This window comes from Netta rufina (assembly GCF_964035555.1).
Source record: "Netta rufina genome assembly, chromosome: 2".
Taxonomy (NCBI): domain Eukaryota; kingdom Metazoa; phylum Chordata; class Aves; order Anseriformes; family Anatidae; genus Netta; species Netta rufina.
In genome coordinates this window covers 154,790,888-154,807,828 of record NC_140124.1, presented here as the reverse complement: position 1 = coordinate 154,807,828, position 16,941 = coordinate 154,790,888, and the positions used below count along the sequence as shown (strand labels likewise).

General features: G+C 37.6%; 1 protein-coding gene across 3 annotated transcripts in view; it reads left to right on the top strand.

Annotated features, from left to right (window-relative positions):
• Positions 1-16,941, top strand: part of TRAPPC9 (trafficking protein particle complex subunit 9) — a 451,894-nt gene that overhangs the window by 45,610 nt on the left and 389,343 nt on the right. For all 3 annotated transcript variants that reach the window (XM_084281391.1, XM_084281390.1, XM_084281392.1), the window contains 4 exons: positions 2,607-2,692; positions 10,308-10,434; positions 12,095-12,227; positions 15,779-15,942. In XM_084281391.1, coding sequence (XP_084137517.1) covers positions 2,607-2,692; positions 10,308-10,434; positions 12,095-12,227; positions 15,779-15,942 — 510 coding nt within the window. The remainder of the gene's footprint in view (positions 1-2,606; positions 2,693-10,307; positions 10,435-12,094; positions 12,228-15,778; positions 15,943-16,941) is intronic.

The window sequence follows — 16,941 nt, the reverse complement described above, 5'->3', positions numbered from 1 at the left end:
TAGTGCAGGTGGGCTAAATACTGCTCTGAACCATCTTGCTGGGTTTTACCTGGCCTTTCAACAGCTTTTCCCCTAGGGAAGCAATCCTGTAGTGTTGTCCTGGTGTTTTTTCACAGAATCACAGAATTTCTAGGTTGGAAGAGACCTCAAGATCATCGAGTCCAACCTCTGACCTAACACTAACAGTCCCCACTAAACCATATCCCTAAGCTCTACATCTAAACATCTTTTGAAGATGTTTAGGAAGGTCTTTAGGAAGGTCTTCTGGAAAGCAAACCTGAGGTCGCTGGTGAGAGCACCTTTTTGGTGCTGTTGGTGACCAGCGGGGTTTTTCTGCAGGAACGAGATCCCACAATGCGTCCCATTTGTTTGCCTGAAAATAATCATCAACGCTTTTGTAGGGAGGTAGCTCACGGAATATTTGAGGGGTCAAACCTGCAAAAAACAAGAAATGAGCCTAGGATCCTTTCTTTTCGAAAGCAGGGAGAGATTAAAACGTTGGACAAATTAACAGGTTTGTTGGTTTTGAGTAGAACTTAGATGAAATAATGAGTTTCCAACATATATATGTATATTTTTTTCAGTAACTGACCTTTTTAGGATCACTTTTTCAATGTGTTTTCATTGAATGCATGTCAAAAAAGGCATTCTCATCCCATGGTAGCTCAAATCCAGAACTGATACAACTTTGAGGACCGAAGTGCCTTCTTCTGGTGACTGTTAACCATAACGGGGGGTCAGTGCTCAAACCATCTCTGCAGCTCTGTGCTCTTTGGAAGAGTTCCTTTGGGGACTGCAAAATGCGTAAGATTTTGGATGCTCATAAGGAAGTTGATTAAAAAAAAATGTACAAAACATTCCATACAATTGTGCTTTTGAACATTTGGCTTTAATCGACTGTTTTACTTTGCAGGTTTCGTAGTAATATAACCTGTTAATATCTCGGGATGTATGTTTTTAATTTCCAGTAGCATTAATTGGAGTTAGACATTTGCATTAAGTATGTGTCCCTCGAGCTATCTAACGCTGCTTGCAAAATGTAATCAGATAGTGATTGTGAATGTGCAATTAGAGTACAGATGGTTTTAATTGTGAATTACAGTCTTAATAATCCCGTCTTTTTACAGAACTTTCTCTAATATCCTGGTAAAAAAGTGTTGAGATTGTGTTAAAATCACTGAGTAGAGTAGTTAAAAGATAATCAGTGTGTGTTATAGATTAGGTTATGGCATGATTTATTTAATCTGTTTAATGAATATTTGTTGGTGAGGGCTGCATGTGGGTACTGTGAGAAATTTGGAAGGTAGACAGAAGCATGCAGGCTGAAAAAAGTACAAAATGGTGCTGTAAAATAATCTTTCTTCATTGAGAAGCTCCTCAGAAATCGTATCTGTGCTGCTGTCCTCGCTTTGTTAAATTTCTCACCTCCTTAAACAAAATAAAACTTCCCAAATGTTACGCTTGGCAGGGTGAGATGTCTCTAAAGCTCAACCTCTGTTGTCTGCAGTGAGATATAAACTGAAAGTGCAGCTTATATCTTGGCCTGTTTACTGGCCGTGTCTTTCCTAAATATTTCCAGAAGTCGCTTAATAATTGGTGTTATTGCTTAAGAGTCTCGCTTTTGTGAACCTCAAAAAATAAACGCATAAACATCGGTATCAACGGATCCTCACAATATCTTCCCCTCCTACAACATTTCCCAAACTTCCATAGAGAATTAGGAGGAGGAAGTGGAGATGGCATCTTAGGATCCTAGAGTCATTCGGGTTGGAAAAGACCTCCAAGATCATTGGGTCCAACCATCCCCCCACCACCAATGTCACCCATTAAACCGTGTCCCTAAGCACCACGTCCAACCTGTCCTTAAAGGAAATCATCCTGCTGGTGAGCAGATGCTTTCCCCATCCCTGGAGGTGCTCAAGGCCAGGCTGGATGGGGCTTTGGGCAAGCTGGGCTGGTGGGAGGTGTCCCTGCCCATGGCAGGGGGCTGGAATTAGATGATCTTCAAGTTCCCTTCCAACCCAACCCAACCCATTCTGTGATTTTATGATTCTCTAATTTCTTCTTAATGATCTTTTATTTATTAATATTGATTTATTATATATCCTAAGCTGTATGTAGATGAAGATTTGCTCCCATTATTGTTAATATCCTTTTTCCCGTGGTGTTTATTCCCGATCTGGTTGCTTTTTAACCAAGTCTTGATGATGCGCGGTGCTGTGTACCTTGTACCTGCCTCCAACCACGGGAGTGTTGAAGCTTTCAAGTGGCCAACATTTGGGATATCTTTAAGTACTATTTTGAACTGATGCCTGAGTTAATTTTGTCGATGCAATGTTGGCACGCAGGGGCTCTGGAGCACTACTATTATTAATATAATGAGTGTATTAACGAATGCTTCCGGTCCTTTAACCCGTTGCTTTGCCTCTGATTTATGGCTTGTGTCCCTCGGTGCACTTGAACGGGACTGGGGCTGTGCAGCTTACAGAGAGATGTTAATTTAGAACATAAAGCCAATATAACAACCTGACAGCTCAGCTGATGCTAATTTTTGTACCACTATGATTAGGCAATTCCTGCTTTAATTCTGTAATCCTTTCTCTTAGACTTCCAGTGGGTCCAGGGAGATGTATGTGAAGTTCAGTTGATGGTGTACAACCCTATGCCTTTTGAGCTCCGGGTAGAAAACATGGTATGTGTCTTTCTGCTTTTTATTATTTTTTTCTCAGCTCTTTCCTAAGTCAGAGTTTCAAATATGGTTTTCTAGTAATCAAATAGTTTAAAACCTGGTTAAGTCAGTCCAACCTCAGTTTAACAGTGCAGTCGTGTCAGTTTTATCAAGTTTTGCTGTGATGATGAGGTATTGAAATGAAAATCTCTGCCACCTGGAGTGTGTAAATGCTTTACTGTTACTGATCTGTAAATTAATTCTGTGTCTCTCTGCATTGCCTTGAACTCGTGCTGAAGAATGTACTGGTTTTCAAGTAATAATCATATCGTGAAACCTTAAAATCAGTGTATTCTTCCTCCTGTTATTTAAAAAAAATTACATTTATCCTAGCTTTTCAAATTCCCACCTTGATCAATTTTTTTAAAAAATGAGGAATTAAGATAACTAGTTCTGGGAAGCTTTGATTTGTTAATAGAAGCTTCAGCTTATGGATCTGCTCTTCCCAGGGACAGATGTTATTTGAAAACACCAGAAGCTAAAGGGATCAGAAGGGAGGACACAAAAAAAGGCAAGAATACCAGAGTAGCATTTAAGGTTGGAAGGTTCAAGTCCAAGCTCTCTGCTGCTTCATGCAACACTGCTTTTGTGGACTGCTTCCAGTGGATACTGAAACAAAGTGGATCATTTTCCCCCCCTTAATGCCAATTAACAGGAGTTTTTTCATTGTTAACCATTTAAAGGTTAAGACTCCTTAAACTGCTAAACCAGATTAATCTCCAGCCAGTCCTAATGCAGTGTTAGCCTTTACGTTAAATATTTCCACCTTTTCTCCAATCGTTACTATTGCTTTAAAAATAAATCCTGTCTCACAAAGCCCACTGTTCTGTTGGGCTAAGTGAGTTAGGGTATATTTATTTGCTCTTTATTATTATTATTATTATTATTATTATTAACAGGTCTACTTAAAGGTTACTTAATATATTAACGTATATGAAGTAACTGTAAAGCTGTGCATCACAAGAGACTCTGTAGAAATCAGTTTAAGAGCATTTTGATTTATAGTCTAATTTGTATCGTGGAAGTAATGATGTAATTATATATTTCAATTTGGGGGGGATAATTTTTTAATGAGGAAATTTCCTGTGAGTGGTTGCATACCCTTAAGAACTTGGACTAGTTATTTATAAGGCTGTGCGCTCCATCCATTCACTGGATTACTACAAATTAATTGTAGGAAGGATACTACAAATTAATTGTAGTAGCACGATTCCTCCTTTTTTCCTGTTAGGATGATAGCTATGTTTTGAACTAATACTGAATTTCGGTTTTATTGGTAAGGATGAGAGGAAGGAGGCAAGCAGACTGGACGTTTAATAGAGACGACGAACGTAATTCTGTAGTCAGTGATCTATAAATAGAGTGCTTTGAGATATTCTGCTTTGCTCTGATGTCATCTCACCGGGGAGGGAACGTGGGATCTCCATCTCCTAAATTTGAGTGGACAGGAGGGTGAAAAACCTGCACGAACATGAAAGCTGGCACTGTTTTGAGCAGTGGGTTGGACACGAGGACCTCCAGCATCTCCTTCCAGCCTAACTTGCTCTGATTCTCTGATCTCATCTGTGGGTTCTCTAGACTGTGGGAATAATTATTACTTTATCACAAGAACGAAATCTTTTGTTTTTATTTTAATAATTCAGGGTGTTTAATATTTTAAAGTATTTTATTTTATTATTAGTGATTTGTTTTATTATTAATGTCTACTTACGCCTCATGCCTCCTTTTTGTCTTTTTTTCATGTCACGTTCTTTCACATTATTTAACCTCAGAATCATTTGCGTAGTGAGTGTCATTTGCACTTCTGTCATTTAATGTCAGCTTTAGCTCGTCTGTCCCACAGCTTTTTTCCTTCGGACTCACCACCTTACCTGTGCAGTATGACTGCTCACTCGACCTTGTTTCCAATGCCTGGCAGTCCTTTGAGTTCTCCATCACATGGTTTCCTTTGCTCTTTCCCTTTATCATGGCTCACCATCAAAACAAAACGGTCTTGAAATCCATCGTCTCACTCCTTTTTTCTAATTTTCCTTTCTGTCAGCTTTCAGTTTAGTTTATTTCGTTCTTTTAGCTTACTTGCTGCATGTTAAATAAACCATGGAAGCGTTGATCCAAACTTCTATCAGGATACTTTTCCTTGTGACATCGGGTAGACAACTTAGTATTGAGATACAGCACAAGTTGTTAAGGAGCACGATTCCTCATTGAAAGGCTCCTCTAGCTTTTTTCATTATTTGAAGCATTAATGTAAAATATATTTAGTTTTATGAGACTGTGGAGGCATGACTTTGATCAGTATTATTCAGATGAGAAGCCCTATAAAGTTGGAACAGTTTATTTTTGTTGTTGTTTTTCTTCAAAACTCTTTGCCTATCTTTCTTATTCTTGCTGTTTATTCCTTGACATGCATATTCATGATTTGGGAATCTATTTAGATACCTCTTTTTCATATTTTTCATGTGTGTCCCATTTCTTAAAACTTTCCTGTCTTCTGTATCCCGGTCTTCTTTTGGTCCATATAGTAGGAAGGCCAATCCAATGAAAGGTGCAGTAGTGTTTGCAAAATGACAAATTAAAATGTTTAAGCATGGACTGTCGAGGTGGTTAGGTCCAACAACTGCATATTTTGGTCAGTAAAGCAAAGCAGGAGAGATCAGAGGCATTGTTTCTGTAATATTTAGCAGGTACCTTCAATCAGCATAGTGAGGGAGAGGCAAAAATGAGCCTAATTTTCTTTGTCTGCAGCAGATCAGGCAGAATATTTTTTGCTGTCCTTGTGGTCTAACCCAAGTCAAGAGTAGATTTGACGTTCAGCTCTACATAAGTACATACAGCACTTTACTTTTTTCCAGGAATATCGATTTCTGTTTAGACTTGTTCAGGTACCTGAATGGTCGCCTTTATCTCTTGTACAGTTACCAAGCCCTTTTTCTATCCAGGAAAAAAATGACCTTTGGATTTCAGACCTTCAAATAAAAACCCACAAAACCAAGCTGGGAAATCTCCGGTGTATTTACTTTGTATCTTGGAAAAAAATGTTTAAAGCAGTGCAAAGTGTTTTAAGTCCTATAAGATTTTAACTACTTTTTCCTCTTTGTTTCTCAAGTTTCATTTCCAAAACAAATGAGCTGTCTTCACAGGCTGAGAATTGTTGTGGGAGTGTTATTTATTCAGTGAAAGCATCTTTTTACGTTTCCATTTCTGTAGAAAATGGAGCCTTCTTACAACCACCATTGATACGTACAGAGCAGTGGAAGCTGTATTGCAGTAAGTCAGTATTGACAAACTGAAAAATACTGCCACAACACATAGGGTTAATGTAGTTTAGAGTATTTAAAGCTCATAACCCAAAAAGAAAGTCTTTTTTCTATAGGTCTCATTCTGTTTGGAGCATTTGAAGACAATTGAAGTATTTTGATTAATGATAGTTTGAGAATAGCTGTTGCTTTTTATTTTGTAAACTTCAAAACTATGCTATTAGCCAAGAGCACTTTTAATGTTGATATTTAAAAATAACATCTAAAATTTCGATAGATCTTTTTGTACAACCTGTCCATGAATTTAGCTCATGATCATTCAAAATATTTCCATGAACTGCTCTTTGGAGAGTTCCTATCTATGTAGTCTTGAGAGAATATTTACTTACTGATGGGCTGCATGTCATTGAAGCTGTCCTGGACAAGAAAATACACAGAAAAGGTTGGTGGAAGAAGGGTAAAAATGGTTGTGGTTGAAAATTCCGAGGTCTGCTTAAAACAGTCTCGCTGGAAATACTGGGAGAAACTTCCTTTTAAATTAATATTTGGTAATTTTCATGTGAAGTATTTGACAGCGTTGTATAAAGTATGTTCAGTGAGAAAACGAACTTTGGCAGTGGTACTTGGGGGAAAAAACAGCGATTGCATATCAGGATTGGTAAGTAAAGCCTAAAAAGGCACTTAGATACTGATGTTGTTTTAAAAGCATCCCCAAAAGCTACCATTTGCATACAAGTTTTTCTGTTTCTTTGAAACTAAATCTAGTTTGGAAGTGATTGAAAGGCAGGCTGTAGTAATAGCGCGCATATATCCTCTCTAAGACAATTTAGATAGTTTTATAGGAATACAAGGAAATAAAAATCTTTTTGCTTCTGATTCATATATTCCCTGGAGGAAGCCTTGCATACAGATACAGTTTTTCAATTTGGTCGAAAACAGCAATGATTACTAAATATTATTACTGAGATCAAGTACAAGACTCTGGGGAAAAAGAAATCTGACACTTGCCTCCTTTTTCTTTTCCTTTTCTTCTTTCTCCACATCAGATACCTTTAGGTAAAGGATATAACAGCACTTCAGCCTTGCTTTCATTGTCTCCATAAAATTAATTTTTTTTAGGCACCAGAGGGCAATGTTGGGCAAATATTGCTGAATCCAGCACGTAGCAGAACTGGAAGTGTCTTTCAGACATTGTAGATATGTCACTGTCATGTAAAATTTATTTGTGTGGGTCAAGTTTTCAGAATAATTATCTTGATTTCAATTCATGCCTGGAACACCGAAGACTTGTTGAGCTTTATATTGTATTTTTTTTTCCATTCAATGAGCTTTTATGCTTTCTTGATGTCTATTTTTAAAAGCTTGAAGTTTCACTGGAGAGTAAAACTCTCAGAATGAGAGAATTGGATTAACAATGTTTTTTCCTTCATCTGTTAATGGACTTGAGGCTCTTAATTTTTTAGCCCAGGAATAGTTTTGCTTAGTGCAGATGCTTGGGCATTTCCATTGCATTTGTTCTCTAAAGATCTCTTCATTTTCCTTTGCTAAAGAATAAATTGGGAATGCATTTGTAATACATTATAAGAAAAATATATCGTGCTGAGCACTTTGTGTTATCGGTTACCCTGTGATCCGTGTGGATAACGTCAAAATTTTTCCCCTTTTCCCCCAGTGGTTTCAATTTCTCCTTGCCTGAGCCAGAAAGGCAATTAGCTTCCCTCTCCCCCTTGGCCCAGTGAAAATTGGGCTAATTAGGACCGTGTCTTAATGAGAAGCTTCTTGTATTTTGGAAAAGGGACTGGGCCATAGTTTTGCAGTGGTGTTGTAGTTTCTTAGAGTTTATGTGCATTTGGGGACATAGCCAGGAATGGAAAAATGCTGCTGTATTGTTCCAAGGTAGGTTCAGTGTGGTCATTAGGAGAAAGACTGAAGTGGGAAGGCTGCTGAAGCACTGTGTTGTTACCTAATCCCCTCCTAGAAACTCCCATTGAAGGAAATTCCAAAATACCCTAGACAAAAATGACACCTCGATGAGTTGGCTCTGCTTCAGAGCACGGAGATGGATTAGGGAATAGTGAGGGGGCTCTGCCTTGTCTGTTTTATTTACTATGGTTGATACTAAACAAGACATTGGAGGGTTTTTTAATAGTTGATTTTTTAGGATTTTCAGTCCTTGGATGACAGGATTTAGTTGAGGCTAATCCTGAATGATTCCTATGTATATGAATATTTGGCCAAGTGATAGCTCGGTGCTTTGGAGACTGAAATAATTTTGGAAAGCCTTCTGTACCTGTTGCAAAGGTGAGTTCTGGAGTGTGTGGGGGTCACCTTTGTGTTGTCAGATTTGCCTCACTCAAAGCAAAAGCAGAAGGATTACGATGAAGAGTGAGCCTTAGTGTAAAGTGTAAATGCTCATCCCTCTTCTGGGGTGCGGATCCCTCTGCAAGGATTCCTTCAATCAATTACTTTGCATCCTATCTAAAATTAATTTGTACTGACTGCTTATTGCAACTACAATTTTATAAGCTTTATTATGAAATCGTGTGAAGAATGCAGCAGAAAGGACTGCAAGCAAGGCCTGGTTGTGTTCCTAGCTACATAAAAGCACCCTTTTGGAAAGCAGCGCCCACTCCTACGCTGATGAGGTGGGAGTCACAAAGCATCGATGCTCTGCTAGACCGGCTGGCGAAAGCAGAGTGAGACAGAATTTGATTTATGAGGTTTTGTTGTGGGGATTGCTTCTTAGAACAGAATTCTGTAGGAGAAACTAGGGGAAAAGTAAAATTCAGTAGAAAGGAGGGTTCAGCAGGATTTTCTTATAGCATTTCAAGTGAAATGATTATATTGTGTGCAGTGTTAGAGGAGGATACAGGTCTCTGAAGAACCTTTCCACAAAGACAGCTTGGTTTGAAATCAGCTTTGTCTCAACAATGTGTCGTCTACAAAGAAGTAATCGCTGGAATGAAGGATTTAAGCTTTTGGGTACATTAGGCGATGTGTGAATAGTTAATTAGTTATTGCCCAGGAATTTGTCGACGAGGTGGTGGTGGTTAGTCCCGGTGCAAATCAGGTCATTGAAGACTTAAAGCAACAGGTCGAGACTCAGTCATTGCCTGGATAATCCAGGCCGTGCCATTTTCCTTTCCTTATTATATGAGTAGCAATTAGGATCATTTCTAATTGAGGAGGAGAAACAGAAGAGTGCTGGTCTGCCTTTTACAGCAGCTGCGAACTGCAGAGGTACGCCATTCAGAAACCTCTTGAAGGAGAAAGTAGGCAATCAGACGTTTGCAAAGGAAAGCAGGGCCAGTGCTCTGGCACTGTGCAGGTACCACTGCTGCTTCTTCACCTCCTTGTGTAGTCTGCAGTCTCTGTGGTTTTCTGTCTGAAAGTGTAAGTTTTCGCATCTGTCTTTCCAAAACTAGCACCTACCTCTTATAGAGACTCTTGACTTCCTGTGAAGCATCTTAATGGAGCTGAAGTTCAATCCAGTCGTACTTACTGCATTAATAGTTGGGTATCATCACTTTTAATTAATAAATCTATAGAAGCAGCCATTAACTTAGTCTCCCGTGTTTGACAGCAATATTTATATTACTTCTAAGCGCATACTGTGCTCAAGCATCTCAAACTTGTTAACCGAGCTTAAAAAAACCAATCAGTTGACTCAAGAAGGTAATGCCGTGGTTCTTAGCACATTAAATAATTTATTTTTTTGGTTCCACTTCATATTTTGTCCCATGTTATAACTTTAGGGTGCTCAGAGATTTCTCCATCATCACACAGTCTAGCTGCAGGCACCTAGGCTTGTTACGTGGTCAACTGAGAGAGGTGAATGCCTTATTCCAACTCCTAATTTAGCCTTGTAGGTTAGCTAATAAAACTAGACTTACTCTATTTTCTGTAAATACTCATTTATTTCCTCCATATAGATAAGTCCTTTCTGGACAGGAACTTTAATTAAAGCTAAGGAAGCTAGAGACATTTGATTTCCACTGTCCAAAATGTGTGCTGTACAGGTGCAATTAAGTGTAGATAAAAAACAAAACACCTTGCAGATAATATCACTTGCTCTTTTTACTTACTATTTGTATTTCATGTATCTTTCCCGCCTTAGAAAGATCCTGAAACACATCCTTTTCTCTACTGAAGACAAATGTTGCAGTAATACTGGAAGCATACTTAAGTCACTGGAACTTTAAACCAAAGCAACTGCTATGAGCAAATTTGAATAAACCATAAATGTTTGGATGATATAATGCAAGAGATTGGAAGTGTATATTATAAATGGATTTATCTGTGTAATATGACTTTTTTTTCAGGGTCTCCTGACAACAGGAGTAGAATTTGAATCTCTTCCTGCAGCCCTTTCGCTACCTGCAGAGTCTGGTCTCTATCCGGTAACTCTCGTTGGTGTTCCTCAAACCACTGGACAGATTACTGTCAATGGTAAGGGATGCATTTTGTCACTTTCCTTCTAGCAGGACAGCATTTTATGTCTCTGTGAATTACACGTTTGTCTGGCCCACTTTCAACTGGTGTGCTTTATGTATTTGCTACTCTGAATTCTCCTCAGTGTGTAAAACAAACAAAACGTCCCAAACAAATAGAGCTGTTTAATACACTAGACTTCATTAAAACCACAGCCTGTGATGCTGAAAATTCACTTGGTTGCGACAGCAGCAGCGAACACATGTTTTCAGTGTCTCCAGTGTGAGAGGGAAAGCCTAATGAACTCAAACTCCACCTTATTAATGTTTTCATTGGAAAGCTTCTGAGAAAAATGACGAACTTTTTCATGAGAATGCAGAAGATAATCTTGCAGCTCATTTTTCTTAATCGTGTTCATGTAAGATTACAGAAATGTTTGCCGATTGTTTGTGTAGAAACAATTTAGCTGCTGTGTGTAGTCTGTTGCACTCGAGATGTCATTTCATTAATAAGCAAAAAGAGAATTGTGTTCATAGTAAGTGGAGAGAATTAAAGAACTTTTTTTGGAAGACCAGCAGATCAGTCTCCTAGAAAAGGAGGAGATGATAGATGCAGAAAGCAGTAGTACTGAATCATATTAACAACACACAATTTTAGGTACATGCTCCTGGAATATAGAATTTCAGGGAAAGAACTGTTTTAATAAAATTAAACACCAAAAGAAGATGAATTTGAACTTGAAGAAACTCTGTTCTCACTGTGTTTTCTGCTCATAAAAAGATTCTTCATTTCTGTTTTTTTTTTCCCCTCAGAAACTATTTCAATAAATACAGAATAGCATCAAAGCATTGAGGAACAGTTGTGCTATAGTTGTCTGTTTTTAGTTTCACACACTAAAAATGTATTGCAAGTAGAGGAGTTGATTTCTGTATTTGGCCGTTACTTGGGTGTCAATGAATTAAATTTGACTTGAGATACAAGTTGTATATATTGCTTGGCAAGGAATTGCTGCTGAGGTATTTGCCTACTAAATCAAACTTTTGGAGATGACCTGTGGACTTGTATAGCAGGCGCATACATATATACATATTCAATAATGTCTATATATATCTGCAGTCTTTTATGGCAGCAGTATACATACATAGATATTCAAAAAATAAATTTAAATCATTTGCTTTGGGATTTTTTTAATAGCTTCTGGATGCTGTTGATACTCTTTCCTAACAATTTCATTTTTTTGGGAAAAAATAAGGGGCTCTCAACATATGTTGAAGGGTAGCAGGTATATGTGCAGTGGTGGATTAGGCGATATGGTATTGTGAAACACTGGTCTTTACAATACAACTTGTGATGTTGATCTTTTAAAGGTTCCTACAGAACTTAATTCATAATAGAAATTACGGAGTCTAATTTTTAAAATAATTTTATATGTCGTAGATCCAAAGGCATAGATGCGTGTTGTTTGTATAATGTCATTTATTTTAAAAATGTATTATCTATGGGATTTGAAAATCTTTTTTTAATATATATTTTGTGTCCTGAGAAGATTCTTCTGTAGAGAAGGTGGTGTTTTGCATAGCAGAAACACTGGCAAGATCTGCCAAGTAAGGTTAATGTATTAGACATCTCAGCAAACAAAAAAACTTGTGCAATATTTGTGTTTTCTTCCAAAAATCAGGTTACCATACGTCAGTTTTTGGAGTCTTCAGTGACTGCCTTCTGGACAATCTGCCAGGAGTGAAGACCAATGGCTGTACTGTTGAAGTCATTCCAGCTTTGCCAAGGCTGCAGATCAGTACCTCCCTTCCAAGGTGAGGAATTTAATAAAATCAGGCTTTTATTTGGTTATATTGCTGTGTGAGTGTTCATAAATGTTTATAAAATGTTGAAGTAAAGAAGTAACCCACAGATTAAGCTGTGAGTTACCTCTTTGCTGGAAAGAGCTGGAAGGAGTAAGCTGGAAGGGGGAGATCGAGATCAGCTGGTCTAGGACCTTGGTTGAAGCAGGACCATCTTTGACAAGTGATATATCTTCAATGTCAGACCAGGTTGCTCAGGGCATTATCTAGTTGTCTGATCCCACTCAGAAAAGTTCCCTCTACCTCTCCCCTTCTCTTTTTCAAAATGGAACAAACAGCCTTTGAACCTGTCCTGTGGAACTCCTAATCATTTTGATACCCCTCTTCTGGACTTGCTCCAACATGTCAATATTTCTGTTGTATGGGGAAGCTCCAAACTAGATACCATACTACAGAAAAAACACATTTAAGAGGTACAGGAAGAATTAATTAAAATAACTTCGTTATACACTCACCAAACGTGTCAAAATTGTTACGTGAGGGCTAAGTGTTTTTTAGGGAGGGTTGTTGAGCATTTTTTTGGGTGAAGAATGAGACTGACTACTTCCATGTCTTTAGAGAAAGCTCATAAGACACCAATTCAATTCAGCTTCTGGAACTTTTACAGGTTCAAGAGCATCCATGTACCATTTTGCAAATAGTTATAGAGTTTTGGTTTTCTTTTTAATATTCCTTTTAGCTATGGATCAGCAAACAGCCTTTTGTTTACTTACTTCTTTTTTTACTGTGTTATTCAATATAGCATACCAATAAAAAAAAAAAAGTCTGGTTCTGATATTTCCATAATGAATTCTACTTTTCTAATGTGGAATAGCCTGTCTTGATGGCATTGTATTGCAAAGATATGAAAGAAATACCCTGGTGAAGACAGCAAACTAATAAAACACTGTAGTTGAGTTTACATGTTGGTAAATTGTCTATAAAAATGTTGCTAGATATGGAGTCTGGGTGGTTTTAGCTGTAATCAAAATTAGTATTGGATAGCCGAAGTTATGAATATATTAAAGAATATGATGAGTTTGAATACAGAGGGAATTGCAAATATTTTAAATGAGCATAATATCTGCTCTTTTTGGATATATGTTCAGCTGATAATGTGGAGCAGTAACGAGATTGCCTTTGTCTATTGGCGTATGTTTCCCTCCTCATTGGTGTTAAATTTGCTCTTGGTTTCTTCAAATGCTTTAGTTTCAGTACTCAGTCTCAGTTCCTGGGACATCCTGGGAATTCAGATGTGCTTCTGGCTACCTTGCAGTGTGCCAGAGAGGTCCTTGGTTACCATCACTTCTTCCTTCTCCTGGCCTCTATAATATCTGTAAATTGACCCATGCAACTCCTGTCAGCTCTGTTTTATCCTTTGGATCCTCTGGAGAATGCCGTTCTTTTAAAAGACGTGGTAAAGAAATGACAGAGAGAATACTCCTAATTTACAGGCAGCAGGATTAAATCTGAGTAATTTCTCTTCTTGCATCTTTCCAATTTGTTTTACGTTCATGTTCAGAAACCTTCTTCGTAGGCTTGCCAAGCTGGTGAGTTGCTGCAGGAGGGGAACCTCAATCCATCCTGCTCCTCCCGGTTTGATTCCAGTGTCAGTGGCAGATGTCCAGAGCCTAAAGGGTCGTGGGTCAGCAGGAGAGCACCTGAAGAGCAGCCCAAAGGAATTCCAGGCAGTAATGCAGCTTTGTGAGGGGCCCAACTCAAATGGGTTTCTTCCTTAATGGAAGAACCTGTGTTAAAGCAAAAGATGTGCAAGCTGAATTAGCTGGATTTTGGTTTCACATGTACACTTGTATGGAAATGAAGAGTAGTCATTATTTTGCTTTGTTAGTGTGCAATTCCTACTTTTTCAGAATATGAGGAGGAAAAGAAATGAAGAAATTCTCTTTTTATTTTCCTCCATTGCCACTCCAGATGCCCACATTTCAGAGTGCTGCAGTGATAACGATATATTTCTGTAGCATTTAAATGATCAAAAAGTGTGGTTTTTGTTGTCAAAGCTGCATTCTGAAAGACTAAAATCTGCGGTGATGGTTTTTTTTTTGTGGAGGCTGTTTATCTTGAGTAAGGGAAAAATAGGGTACGAAGGAAGGATAGCAGAAATACCTGCCACAAGAAGTTACTGACCGTGGGTTTACCAACAAATTTATCAGCCATTAATCTCAATAGCTTTTGCCCTTGTGTCCTTGATCCCTTCTGACCACTTTGCATTAGCGTGAAAAATACGGTCAGAAACTGAACCTCTGCCCATCTGTCTTGTTCTGCAGTTCTCCTTCCCTCATTCACGTTCTAAAGAGTTCATTTATATTCACTATTTCACCTTTTGCTGAGTAAATTTCTTCCAGGATCCACTCCCATGAGGTTTGTTCTTCCTGCTGTCCACTAGAACTGCACTCTGCCAGCTCCCATATTACCTCTTCCTAGCAAAGTTCAAGGTTACTGCTCAATTCTGCTTTACCCACGTGTTGTTACAGCACTGTGAATGTCTCCTATTTCGGTAATTGGCTGGTTTGCCACATTTGTTATTTTAAAATGAAATTTTTGATACTCATGGAGATAAATTCTCAACCTTCTGAAGCTTTAGGTATCCGTGCATTTTCTCTAGCACATATAATTCTGTAAAATATTTTTTGTTTGTATCATCTCGAAGTTCTTCGTATGATGTATGTTGCTGTTGAGCATATCTTACCTCATATTTCTCATACTGCTTATGATCCCTGAAGTAAACAGTTTCTGTGGCTGATCAGCTGCTTACATCAAAGGTGTTTCTGTCTTCATATTGCACACTGACAACAAGCCAGTGAAGTTTGGGAATGCTTAACAATGTAAGATAATGTATCCTCCCTTGCAAGTATAAAGGTTTCATCTCAGCTGAGGAATCTTCCTGATTTGTGGTTTTATGCTCAGTTTTGTAATTCTGATGGGCTGATCAGAAAGTGGCATGAACTTCAGGATCCTGCAGAGGACTTTCACCCTGAGATCTCCTATGTAGCATTCGATTTATTCTCCTTATTTATTTGTTTTATTTTTACATTTTACTTTTACATTCAGCTCTTGACACTCATTAGTATTCAACCCTAGTGTTCAAACTCTTGGTAGATCACATGTCACTTTTTTCAAGTTTGCTCTTTCTGATGACCTGCTATTAGTTTTTTGCCCTGTTCCCTTCCGTATGATTTTTACAGCGATTTTTTTAACGAGCTTTCAGTCAGGAATAAATATGTATCTCACATTGTTTGAAATCTGACTTGTATTATGCATAACATTAACTTTTGTCCTCAGTGGTTGTTAAAAATGATCCTTGCTAAACTTAGAACGGAAAATTATGTCAAATATCTTCAGGATTTCAGAGGAGTGGTTTCTGAATCTTCAAAGGATCTTATATTCTGATGAAGATTTATTGAATCTTCAAGTTTCTATTAAAATCTTCAATAGAATATAATAACTTGGACAAGATTTACCATGTTTATTCTAATATTGCATTTTCACGTTTGTCACTTTTGTAGGTCTGCTCATACACTTCAGCCTTCTTCGGGGGATGAAATCTCCACGAATGTATCTGTCCAGCTCTACAATGGAGAGACTCAACAGCTTATCATTAAGTTAGAAAACATTGGAACGGAACCATTGGAGACACTGGAGGTCACATCGAAAACAGTCAACACTAAGGGTAGGTGTGCTGGTTTATATTTGGAAATAATCGCTGCTTGTTCTTAGCTAAAAGGGGGTCTAGTTGTGGTATATTTATTTTAGGTCAGTTTAAAGCAAATATCATAATCCCTGCTAAAGAACTGGATTCATTCAGTCTGATTTTTTTTTTTGATAGAAACATAAAAATGAAAGAGAAAATAAGAAAATGCAGAAAAGAAGTGAAAGAAATTGTAGTACTATCTGTGTGTCAAGGGATTGCCTGCTTTTTTGGACGTTTAGGTTTCCTCTTCAAGTTCAGTGGAAAGCAAAATAATAATAATAAATAAATAAATAAATAAATAAATAAATATAAAAGGCAAAACATCCTGAAGCAAAAAAATAAAAAAAAGGAAAAAAAAAAAAGACATGAATCATGGGTTGGAATTACTTTCTCCTTAGATATAAGTACAGTGATTAGTTAATTAAATAAGTTGCCATTAGCAGTAAAGTTTTCCTCCTTGAAAGAGTGGAATTAAATCAGCCTACTTCTAGCTTACTCAGTAATCAATAAGAAAAAGTGGGATAAAACACTAAAAAAACACAACACAACAACACAGCAATAGATGAAATGAGGTATTATGAATTAAAAGGCAGAATGGAAGGTACAAAAGAAATAAAGTACATCTCCTGCTTTCACTTACTTCTCCTAAAATGCTCTGTACCTATTAATATTTAATAACTAGTCTGATAGGTGAATCTCACTTTTTCATGATGTGTTTTATTGGTTTTGGTTTTTCCTCTGGGGAAAAAACATTTCATCACCATGAAAATGATATTAACAGAAGAACTGCAGATGACAAGCAAGATAATCTTTACTTACAATAGAAATACCTCATTTGATTGTAGATTTTATTGTCAGTGCCAGAATATTAAAATGGAATGTGATTTTTGCTCTTTTCAGTATTCAGGCTCATATTTTTTTTTCGATAGAATATCCTTTTCTCTGTGATCTGAGAGACGAGGAGTTGCCAATCATCTA